This window comes from Podarcis filfolensis, assembly GCF_964270895.1.
Source record: "Podarcis filfolensis genome assembly, chromosome: 16".
Lineage (NCBI taxonomy): Eukaryota > Metazoa > Chordata > Lepidosauria > Squamata > Lacertidae > Podarcis > Podarcis filfolensis.
In genome coordinates, this window is record NC_139620.1 from 27,812,722 (window position 1) to 27,825,104 (window position 12,383).

Sequence of the window (12,383 nt, forward strand, 5' to 3'; positions counted from 1 at the left end):
AACCCCTGGAAGAGGTTTTTGTTTCCCCAGACGGAACCTACGCAGAGGCATTTTGGCAAACTCCCCAAAGAACCATATTCATCTGCGTCAGAATGCAAATGGTGAGCATCACACACACACACAAGCCTCTGTGTTAATGCAGAGACAGGATGGAGCTGGCGGCTGCCTTCGAACCCAGCGATTCATAGGAGCGCTTTGCTCTGCCAGCTGGCCACAATGACATCTCTGGATTCCTGCAAGACAGCGTGATGCTATCAGCCACAGCAGCTCAGAGCAGCAGCAGAAAGGATCCTGCTGAAGGAATTGTTTTGTCCTGGGATTTTGGATTTGTTTACAGGGCCGCTCATCATCTCGATTGCAGTTGGCTTTGATTGTTCAGTTCTTTTAAAAGGGAAAAAAAAGACAAGCAGGCTGCTTTTGTGTATTTGGAAAGATTTAACAGTACCTCCCGATCAAGACGGATCGGGAGGCACTGTTAAATCTTTCCAAATACTCTACTGCTTTATATGCATAGTTCACCTATGGAACTCACTGCCACAGGAGGCAGTGATGCCCACCCATTTGGATGGCTTTAAGAGAGGATGAGGCAAAGTCATGGAGGATAAAGCTATCACTGGCTACTAGTCATGATGGCTATGCTTCGCCTCCATGGTCAGAGGCAGCAATGCTTCTGGGTACCAACTGATGGAAATTAAAGAAAAGGGGTGCAGTCTAGTGCTCAAATCCTGCTTGCTGGTTTCCCACAGGCATTTGGTCGGCCACTGGGAGAACAGGATACTGGACTAGGTGAGCCATTGGCCTGGTGCAGCAGGTTTACATGAAAACCCCAAACCCACAAGACCCAGGTACCCTAAGTGCAGAGACTGATGCAAGAGGCCAGAGAGTGATTCCTTTCTGCTCTGCAGAAACTGAAGTCAGAATAGTGCCAAGTGTTCCCTGATGCACAAACACCCAAGAAGTCAAAGCAAGCTCCCTGCTGCTGCTCCTTCTGTGGTCGATGGAATGGGGCCCAGCTGGTCTTCTCCTTGCCATGTTCTTCCAAAGGCACAGGGAGAGCAGCCGCCTTAGCCTCTTAAACCGGATGGGGCCAGAGCGTGCAACACCACATCAACTCTGCAATCCCAGAGCAATTGGAGCTGAGCTTTCTCTCTTGCAAGAAAGGTGAGGAAGGAAGCTCCTTGCTGCTGTTCTTTCTCTGGCTGGTGACTGTGGCCAAGCTAATCTTTCTCCTGCTGCGATGTTCTTCCTGGAAGGCAAGTGGTAAATCTCTCAGCATCTTTTGCTGCAGCAGCTAATAGATGAGGACCAGAGCCTGTTTCCTTTCTGCTCTGAATATCCAGGTCAACTGACTGCATTTTTATTTACAAATACTTCCATCTTGCCCCTTTTCTGTTTCGTGCAAATGTGCCGTCTCTGAATCGCGTGTAAACAAAGCACTGTAACCCCCAGCTTTTGCCAGTCAGATGAACTATAGAAATCCTGAAATCCAGAACAGACGGGACAAAGATTGCATTGGCTCTACAACCTGAAGCAGATCGGGAGATTTATGCCTCCACAAACATCCAAAATAAAAACAAATGTTTGTGGTGGCGTGGAGAAAACCAGCCCGGTCTCTGTGCAGAACTGCAGCTTGTGAACATTTGGTATGGAGTCCACAGATCATGGCAGAGTTCTGCGTGAGAAAGGCTGCAGTTCAAAACATGTTTTGAACTCTGGTCCCGTTTGCTGGCTTCCCAGAAGCCTCTATCTGGTGGTGGACCATAGTAAGAACAGGATACTGGACCAGATGGGCCATTGGCCTGATCCAGCTGGGCTCTCCTTATGTTTTTAGGTTGGCAAAGGTTCATTTACATGCACAAGTTATTTCTTATTAAGCCAGTGAAACCTGTGAGGGTTTTGGACTGTCCACTTCACTGCAGCACAAAACCTGGAGCCTGGTAGCCGCTAAGAGATGTCGTATTTATTTATTTAATGAAATGTATATTTCGTTAATTGTGCTATTTGTATATTTCGTACTAATGTATATTTCGTTAATTGTACCGCTTAATTGTACTACAGCCAACATGTTGTGTGTGTGTGTGTAAAAGGCTGTTAAAAACGGGTACTCAAAAATATCCAAAATATATTTTTAAATTGATAAACTAAAAACCAATTCAAACACGTCAACATTCTACTTAGGTACCGTATTTTTCGCTCTATAAGACGCACCAGACCACAAGACCTAGTTTTTGGAGGAGGAAAACAAGAAAAAAATTATTCTGAATCTCAGAAGCCGGAACAGCAAGAGGGATGGCTGCACAGTGAAAGCAGCAATCCCTCTTGCTGTTCTGGCTTCTGTGATAGCTGCGTAGCCTGCATTCGCTCCATAAGACGCACACACATTTCCCCTTACTTTTTAGAAGGGAAAAAGTGAGTCTTGTAGAGCAAAAAATACGGTATCCCCCCCCCAAAAAAAAATTCAGCATCAGCAGCTGGAAAATATATAGCAAAGGAACCTGTATCAAGAAGCAGGGAGTTCCAAAGAGTAAAAGTGCCACCCCACTAAAATATTTTTATTATATTAATAAAAATAAAAATAAAAATAAATTTATACCCCGCCCATCTGGCTGGGTTTCCCCAGCCACTTTTACAGATGCAGAACAGGTATTTTGTGGCACCTGTAACAATGCCAGTTCTACATGTAACCAACTCTATTTAGCCAACTTATACTCAAGAGTCAACCCACCAAAATGAATGGCTCCACGTCATCTCAATGCGTCTACTCTGAATAGGTTTAAAAAGAAATACAACCCTCTGTTTTCAGTCAAAATTGCTCCCTGCCCCCACATAACCAGAATACAATTTCAGGGTTATGTGATATTACTTATCCACTAAATATCTCCAGTTTTATCTAAGATATCTTTGCCAGGCTTTCAATGGATAATGTTATTGCAACCATCTCTTATTTCATTGCGGCTTTTACTTCTGTTTTTAGCTGGCAGTGCAAAAAAAAAAATTGTTCATCAATTTTTATGTCAATTGCTAGAGTCCACGTCTTTCGTTAAGGTGGCCACATTGAAGGCTTCATCTGAAAGGCAGAGTCTTTTTTAAATCTTCCTTCAAAATAAAATAAAAATTGTCCTTTAGAGAAAAGCAAGGCAGGCACTTATGTGCAACGATAAAAACTCAGAATGCAAATTATTCTGCAGCTAACCAACTAGTTCACAAGGGCTTTAAACATTGTTCAATTTAATTGCATGGCTTTTCTGCCATCTGAAAACCAGTATCATCCTAGTGGTTTAAGACATTGTGCCTGAAGAGCTTTATGCTCTTAAGTTGGGGATAAGAACAACTTTGCTTGCAGCTACTGCCCTCTGCAGGAGAGTAAAAGGTACTGCAGGAACTCTCCATGGTAGCAAAATTGAACCATACAATCAAATCTTTATGAAACACAGCAGAAACATGGAAATACCCAGCTGTTAACAATCCTGCTTCTCTCCAGACATTGCTGATTATACAGCACAGGGTTTTTTTGGTAGTTGGGATGCAGCGAATCCAAGAATGGGTTCCAGCCCCATTTAATAGGAAGACCCATCTATGGACTACTCAGGACAGCAGATGATCTCCCGGTCTCACGAAGATTCCTATTTCCAATCACCTGTTACCCTTTTAGATACCAAGGATTGAACCTGGGATCTTTTAGCTGTGCAAAGCTCCACAGACTAGCTAGTCAAGGTGCCTTCTGCTTTTTCAAACGCGTCCTAAGAGTAAGAATGAATAGTTCACGTTTTTCTAACCCCCTTTAATCAGTTAGGTAAAGGTAAAGGGACCCCTGACCTTTAGGTCCAGTTGTGGCCGACTCTGGGGTTGCGGCGCCAGCGTACAGCTTCCGGGTCACGTGGCCAGCATGACTTAACCGCTTCTGGCGAACCAGAGCAGTGCACGGAAACACCGTTCACCTTCCTGCCGGAGCGCTACCTATTTATCTACTTGCACTTTGACGTGGTTTTGAGCTGCTAGGTTGGCAGGAGCTGGGACCGAGCAACAGGAGCTCACCCCGTCGTGGGATTCGTACCGCCGACCTTCTGATCGGCAAGTCCTAGGCTCTGTGGTTTAACCCACAGCGCAGTTAATCATGGGCAAATCCTCACACCCTATTAATCTTGCTGCTGCTCCTGTCTGGTCCATATACACTTTTGTCTCTGGTGATGCAAATGCTAAGAGCTCAGTTGGATCGGGCCCAAAGGTAAAAGGTAAAGGTAAAGGACCGCTGGACAGTTAAGTACCAGTGAAAGGTGACTATGGGGTTGCGGCACTCATCTTGCTTTCAGGCATTTGTCCACAGACAGCTTTCTGGGTCATGTGGCCAGCAGGACTAAACCGCTTCTGTCACAACAGGACACCGTGGCGGAAACCAGAATGCACAGAAATGCCGTTTACCTTCCTGCCGGAGCGGTACCTATTTATCTACTTGCACTGGCATGCTTTCAAACTGCTAGGTTGGCAGGAGCTGGGACAGAGCAACAGGAGCTCACCCCATCGCAGGAATTCGAACTGCCAACCTTCTGATCGGCAAGCCCAAGAGGCTCAAGTGGTTTAGACCACAGCGCCACCAAGGCTCACCTAGTCCAGCATCCCATCCCCACAGCGGCCAACCAGATGCCTGCAAGCAGCCTGCCAGGACACGAGTACAATGGCACTCTTCACTCCTGCCGTTTCTGGCAACTGTTACTCAGAGGCACACTTCCTTCGACTGCGGAGGTTGCTGGCATCCATCTTGCCTCAAGAAATGGAGCGAACTTCCAGGGGTAAAGTCAAACTGCTGCATTAGCAGCAGTGAAGCCACCTCCCTGGGTGCATACCTGGGCAGCGTGTCTGGAGGTCCAGAGCTGCCCAGACAAGGAGAAAACGCCCCCTCCCCGGCCTTGCTGATGTGATCCAAAGCAGAGCAATACATGTGGCACCAGCTCGGCTACAGGAGTTGCTGGGAGGAAGGAATACAAGGCGCCATCCGCCTGTATTAGGACTCCACTCTGGATGTGTGTAGAGTTTACTGCTTAGCCTTTTGCGTGGCGAGTTCCCGCCTCCCCCCATAGAAATAAAGACACAGGACACAAGAATTCGACCAGGTCAGCTGCGGCGCGGGAAAGAGAGAGGTCCTCGGCCACGCCAGACCTAAGTAGGCGAGGCCACGCCCCCCGCGCCAGCTGATTGGCTGGCACGGGGTATGATGCGGCCGAGGATTCCCTGCTATCACGTGGGGCTGGAGCCAGCCCCCGCGAGTGTGGGGAGAGGCGTGAAGCCCGCAACACCACCTCCTCCCTAGCTCGGAAGTGGATTTCTCCTCCAACAAGGCAGCATAGGTTGAGGATCAGTGTGTCGTCCCCCCCCCCCAAAAAAACCAAAAAACCAGAGTCCTTTTCATTTGGGATAATTCAGATGGAAATTCCCAGGTGTCGGAAAAGGTTATTTATGTACGCCACTACTGCGGCCCATGTTTTATTAGCCCCAAAATGGAAAAAGAGCCAGGTCCAGACTAAAGAAGACTTGCAATTTAAACTGATGGAATATGTGCAGCTTGCAGACTTAACATACAGAATAAGAGAACAAGAAGAACGTACGTTTAAAGAAGAATGGAAAATGTTTATTGAATATATGGAGGAAAATTGTGTTTATTTGAAAACGTGGGCAGCATTAAGATAAAGTTAACAGCGTAATTAAGTTTTGATGGATGCAATGATGGCATACTGAATGGTTTGGTTTATAAAAGATATGCAGGGGTTTATGTTGAGCAAAATGAACCATGGAAAGAGAGGAAGGGAAGTCATTGATATCTTAAGGTGGTTTAAGTGAATATTATAAAGCAAGCCTCATATTATTACTTGGTGTAATAATCTCACTGCTGCTTTAGCAGGTTTGGGAGAGGTCAGTGGCCTGATGGAAATGCAGGGTTCGCCATTGTGAATTTCATGATGGATGAAATGCAAGATAGATAAATAGATAGATCACTGTTACTCAACAGCACCCACAGCAAGGTTTGCAGCGCCTCCCTAGAATCCTGGATTTGCATTCAGTCAGAGACAGGGAGAGAAGCCAGGTTTTATAACGGTGGTTTTAAAGAAAAGCAGTGACGGACAGACACAGAGGAGCAGTGAGGATGGGGGCCCTTCAAGGAACCAGGCAGGGGTGGGGTGTAAAGGGATGGGGCGGGGTTAAAGCAAGCAGGAGCGGGAACCCCTGGCAAATATGATCTTTAAAAATATCCCACAACCACAATGGGAACCCCAAAAAGTTAGGGAGGTCCACTGCCTCCCTTTGGAGGAGAGAGAGGCACACACACACAAACACAGAGACAGGGCCCTCTTTACAGAACACGATTTATTTGGCATTTGGATGAAATGTCTCTCACAGCATCTTGAGAAAAATAAAAGATTAGTGTCATCCCATCCCACCCTCTTTTTCTCCTAAAAAATAAAATAATAATAATAAATCAAAACATTAAAACTTAAAAAAAATGTCACAGGGACCGAACTATTACAGTATCAAATTTCTTTTCTACATAGTATTTTCATGGAATATCAAAATCTTTTTTTTTTTAACACGCACACGCACGCACACACAGCCACAGTGACATCCAATCACAAATCAACAACACGGGGTGGGGCGAGTCCTGCAGACACACAGCCTTGGCTAAAAGTGATTTTCCGAGAAGCTAATAAGCAAGTGTCTCATTTGTCGCCTTGTACGCATGTCCCAAGCAAACAGCAAGTCTAGCATCCAGCCATCAGAAAAAGAAGCGTGGCAATTAAGAGATTCGAACACAGAAAGCTGCCTTGCGCTGCGTCAAATCATTGGTCCGTATGGCTCACAAATTGTCTACACTGGGGGAGGTGGAGAGGGAGAAGAGGACCTGAGGATCTCTAGATGTTCATGGAGCCCAACTCCTGTTGAGACCACAGGATTCCCACCTGCGGTCTACACTGGCTGCAACCTGGAGATGTCAGGGGGTGAGTCTAGGATCTTTCACAAGCAAACCTTGGGTCTACCCAGAGTTAGAGACCTCCCCCTTGGTGCTTCCCCATAATAAAAAGATGAGAGGGGCTTAAATTCAGCCAGTGTGAACTGGCTCCTTGTGCCTAGGAGGAGAAATCCCCTTAAAACCGGGGAACGGAATCCACCTCTGAACACATCTGCTGCTGCTGCTGCTGGCTTGCCTTCATTTTTTCACGTTAGCTGGGGTTTAATTTGGCCAAGGACACACGGTCTATTAAGTGCTCTTTCCTGCCTCTCTTCCCCATCTCCACAACCGCATGCCGCCCTGTTGAAATCGACACTGTGCGGCAAAGGTTTCCGGGAGGCTGCCTTCCCGGCTCGCTGTATTGGGAGCGGCATGTACAGAAAGCCAACACAATCGTCCCTTTCAAACACAAGACCCACATCTGGGGGTAGGAGAAGACATGAACTGGAAGTCAACCAAGCCTATGTCCAAACATGCAATGTTTGAAGAATGACATCTGGGTCCCCAGAACCGATGAGAAGTTTCTTCCCACCAGACCAAAGTAAGACTATTATTTTGTGTACGTTGAATGGGGGGGGGAGAGACACACATAAAAATACCTTCGTGCACAAACCGCACACCCCACCCACCCGCCAAGAGAAAGGGAAAGAGGGTTTGCAAAGGGCAGCTTGTAAGCAGAGGGATGTGTCATTTCAATAGCAAAAAACAAAACAAAACCCCAAAATAGACTTTGTTTTAATAAACTGAAATTCATAGCAGGGGCCTATTTGTCTCAAATTAAGAGTTTGGCTTTTAAAAGGTTTGTTGTCGGTGTGTTTGTTTCTGGTCTCCATCCTGCACCCCCCCAAGCAATTGGTCAACATGGAACATGTGGCTACAAGATTAACCGCTAAAAACATTTATGCTCTGATATCCGAGTTAAAGATCAATAGCCTCAATCAGACATTTGTGGAAAGATATGCAGAACCTTTACTGCTGACATCGGCTTTTTTTAAAAAAATGGGGCAAAAAAATGTATTAAAAATAGGCAGAGAAAAGAAAAACAATTGGGCTTTTTGCAAGATGCAGAAGCCTGTAGTACCGGGGGGGGGGATGTACCCCAACACAAGAACTACTGATGAGCATTGCAGATTGGTTCTGCAGTTTACTATGGCACCTGCATTAGGCTTTATAGAACTGCAGTTGGAAGGGACCCCAAGGGTCATCTAGCCCAACCCCCTGCAATGCAGGAATCACAGCTAAAGAATCCCTGACAGACAGCCATCCAACCTCTGTTTCATCTACCAAGGCAGTCTGTTCCACTGTCAGATCTCATCCTTAGAAGGTTCCACCTAACGTTCCGCCGAAATCTCCTTTCCTGCCATTTGAATCCATCAGTTCGAGTCCTCCTCTCCGGAGCAGCAGAAAAACAAGCTCGCTCCATCTTCCTTGTGCCAGCCCTTCAGATATTTGAAAGTGGTTCTCATCTCACCCTCTCAGTCTTCTGCTCTCCAGGCTAGTCTTTCTGGCAACGCCCCGAGAAGCAATGCAGGAAGAAAATTAAAAGATCTCCACAGGCTAATAAAACAAATAAACACCGGCACTTGGGAAAGGGACAGAAGCCTTCAAAGGGACACTCTTAATAGCTTTGTGTACAGTGGTACCTCTGGATGCGAACAGGATCCGTTCCGGAGCCCCGTTCGCATCCTGAGCAGAATGTAACATGCGACTGCGCGTATGTGGGTCGCGTTTCGCTGCTTCTGCATGATGTCATTTTGAGCATCTGCGCATGCGCAAGCAGCGAAACCCGGAAGTAACGCATTCCATTACTTCCAGGTCGCCGTGGAGCATAACCTGAAAACGCTCAACCTGAAGCATATTTAACCCGAGGTATGACTGTACAGTATTACCTTCCACTGACCCGCTGCAAAGCATGGGCAGTCCCGAGCAATAACACACTGAGGACTGGCTGCATGTGGCGATCAATTCAAACGTCTGGGTTAACCCAGCTGAGCTCTGCCATTGAAGGACTTCAGGGACTGGGCATCTTACTTCGCTCTTAGGCCCAGACCCACCTGCTGCAGAACGAACCCAAGGGCCAGCTCTGCAGCCTGGGGAGAACCGGTTCCTATCACATGCTGCTCTGCTTTGCTTAAGATCGCAAGCTGCAGTACATGCAGGTATACTCAGCACCCTGAACACTCACTCTCACACACGTACAAAACTCAAGAGGCCAGTACATACAATGTATAAAACTTATGAGTGTGCTAAAAACGCACAAAACCCGCTTTTATTTCTCATACTTCAGAAACGCTCAGCACCATCCAACTCGGAACACGTACCTGTGGCCCCAGCAGTCCAGCTACACCTGGACTCGCAGCTGAGAGTCAGAAGGAGCTGCAAGTCCTCTCAATAAAGGAGGACTCCCTCTTGTCCTGCACTACATCCTGGGTGTGTGTGTGTGCAAGAAATCGAGGAACCAGATTTTCCTCGGCTGCAACTTCTGCAACCATTCGGAGGACATCACATTTGAAGCCGTGCCTTGCAGTAGCCATCGGGTCTGGCTTGGCCACCACAGGGAGGAGAGGGGGAAACCCGTTCTGCCAACCTATCAATGCTTGGTACACAAAACCCTATTACAAGATGGGTTACCTTGCAGTTTCACACCCCCCCCCCCCGGGGCAACTCCACAGAGCACTGCTGTGCTCTGAAGGAGGGTAACTATATGAGCCTATCCTATGCCGCCAGAAGGGCTGTGTCTGCAACGCTCCTCGAGGAAAGGGGATCCTCTTCTCAATGATTATCTAACATGCTTGGACAGGACCGTGATTGCCGCGCTGCAAATTGTCTTCCATCGGCTTGTGCTGATTGTTTTCAGGGGCTCTTCGCAGCTGCCCTATACAGACTTGGGCAAATGGCTTGCCGAGTGGGTACCATTGGCTCCTGACGGGCAAGCAGCTCTCCAGGGATTCAGAGAGGGCTCCTTTCCCCCAGCCCTACCCAGAGATGTCGGGGATTGGGACCTTCTGCGTAATGAAGCCTATCCTCCTCCTTTAAACACAGCCCACGTGGTGGTTACTATCACAAATCCTAGTGTAGAAAAATAGAAAAGAGCCCTGCAAAATATTGCATATGGAAATACACACAATGCAATGCAGGGGGAATGGAAAGACACCCTGACAAGCTGGGGCCTGAACTAGCCTGGTGGGAAAGTAGCCCCCCCATCTCTCTCTCTCTCTCACACACACACACACACACACTCCATGTTCCTTTCCTGTCCCTCTAGGCTTCCTGCCTTTCATAAGGTAAGAGGAACACATCAGTGAAAGATGGAGATTACCACCTCCTCGCCTGGCCAGCCTCTCCAAAAGGAAACTAGCTAGTGACAAGAGGCGTCCTCTTGGCTCAATTCAGAAACCTCCTCGCTATTTACAAGCTCTCTGGAATGAAACGCACCTTGCCTTTCAAACTGGAGACAAAACTTCTCAGGGGAGAATAACACCCTGAGCGTCAGGACCTAAACTGTACAAAAAGCATCTTCCGACTCGGGTTCGTCATGAATTCCAGCAACGTTCACTGGCGACGGCTTTTGTCAAGCGCCAGGGACCAAGAGGGAAGGTGGGGAGGGAAGAAAGGAAAGAAGAAACCCAGCCACGTGCCTAGTGACTCTTTCAATCCCCATCCCACTTACGACAACAGTGGCTATTGCTCAGACGCAATATTCACTGCTGTGCTAAACTCCACCCTCACCCAAAAAGCCTGCTATCGTTCTCTAAGGTTGCCTAATTTTTTTAATGATACTTTAAGGCTTCAACGATCAACCCCCCCCCCCAGTGGTGTAAAATTAACCTTGATCTAAGTAATTCTAATGAAAACCCAGAATTAAATAAGAGTGGAAAGGGGGGGGCGCGAAACCTGATGACACTGGACCAATTCATTGAAGCTTTAAGGAGTTACCGGCACCATTTCATCCCCCAAACCCAGAACCTTAAAAATGCGCAATGCCTGTTAGAAGCCATTGCATTGCGGGTCACAGAGTTTAAAAGAGCCGCTGTACAGGACTTGCAGTTTCACAGAGAAGGAAGCAAGTGTTTGCAAACCGTCCCCCTTGCCCCCCCCCCCCCCCCGCAAACATTTGGATCTCACTGTGCTACGTCGAGGAAACAGCCAAGTATCCATCTAACCCTTTTTTAAACCTCGCAGTCCGTCCTCCAAGGCAGTGTTGAAAGGAACATGACAATCAAAAGCTGCACATCCACGTCTGCCTGCCTCTCTTTTCTTTGGCTCATGTTTCTATCTGCCAGGAGGGTGATGGGGTTGTGGTTCTGCTTTCTGTTCAAAGGGACACCCAACAAGCAGCACCAAAATCCAATCTTCTGTGCTCATGGAGGAAAAGTCTGAGTTGTGGCCAGGGAGCGTTTCAGGGCGACAAAAGAGATTCTCCAGCAGGCAGGCTCTCTGTAACCGCTTCCGAGTTTCCAAGCTCCTGTAGCCCCGTCCCCACAAAATTCAAGAAACGTCTCCATCCAATGTACAGCTCGCGGTTTCCTTTCCCGTGATTCACGAGGGAGGTGGAAAGAGGCCAGGCGACAAAAAGCTATCCGTGCTTTTTCTTCCTCCTTGCGAACAAAGAGTCGGGATGCTGTTGTTCAAGAAAAATAAAAAAGAACATCCTCTGCATTCTTCCCATCATTAGTGAGAAAGGTGCAGCTTCCATAATCCTTTTTTTAAAAAAACAAAAATAAAATAAAATTTAAAGAGGGCAACCCAACCAGGCTAGAAAATGACAGCAACAGCCAAGACGCATGATTTCCTAGAACACAAAAGTAGTGTCCTAAATAAGAGAAAAAGAAAGAAAGAGAAACAAGGAGCGGAGCTTATTTCTGAAGTTCGGTCCATTAGTGTCCGTCTGTACATCTGGTGTGCAAACAGTTGCTCAAAAATTTATTTCTGACCGGCAGTAAGATTTCTTTTTTTTCAATCCCCTCCCGCCCCCCAATTTTTCCTTTATACAATGGTATTCAGAGAACAGTGACTGTGGAGGCTGCCTGAAAGTGTCTCTGCCGGCGGACTTTCACTTAAGGGCGTGTCTGGAGGAACGAGGAGGGTGCTGCTGTCAACAGAGTCTTCCAGCTCTGCTGGAGAAGGACCGACCAAAGGAGGAAGAGATTCCTCTGTCAGCGGCGGAGATGCGTCGCCGTTTCCGAGGGACAGCTGGTTGCTCTGGCCTGTCTGGGAATGGATTCCACCTGGAAAATGGAAAAAGCAAAGAGGAATCGACAAGTCAGAGGCAGGACTCTTGAGTATGTTTCCGAGCACAATTCCAAGTGTTGGACCTTTGAAGCCCCAAACGGGCTCAGCCCAGTTTACCTGAATGAGCATCTCCACCCCCAACACTCAGCCCAGA

The 12,383-nt window shown here is 47.4% G+C and overlaps 1 protein-coding gene across 5 annotated transcripts in view; it reads right to left on the reverse strand.

The window, feature by feature from the left end:
- Positions 1 to 6,342: 6,342 nt before the first annotated feature.
- Positions 6,343 to 12,383, reverse strand: part of DGCR2 (DiGeorge syndrome critical region gene 2) — a 58,761-nt gene continuing 52,720 nt past the window's right edge. For 4 of the 5 annotated variants that reach the window (XM_083590278.1, XM_083590277.1, XM_083590280.1 and 1 more), the window contains one exon: positions 6,343 to 12,225. In XM_083590278.1, coding sequence (XP_083446404.1) covers positions 11,984 to 12,225 — 242 coding nt within the window. In that variant the 3' untranslated portion in view covers positions 6,343 to 11,983. The remainder of the gene's footprint in view (positions 12,226 to 12,383) is intronic. The other variant, XR_014542420.1, reaches the window with a different exon arrangement.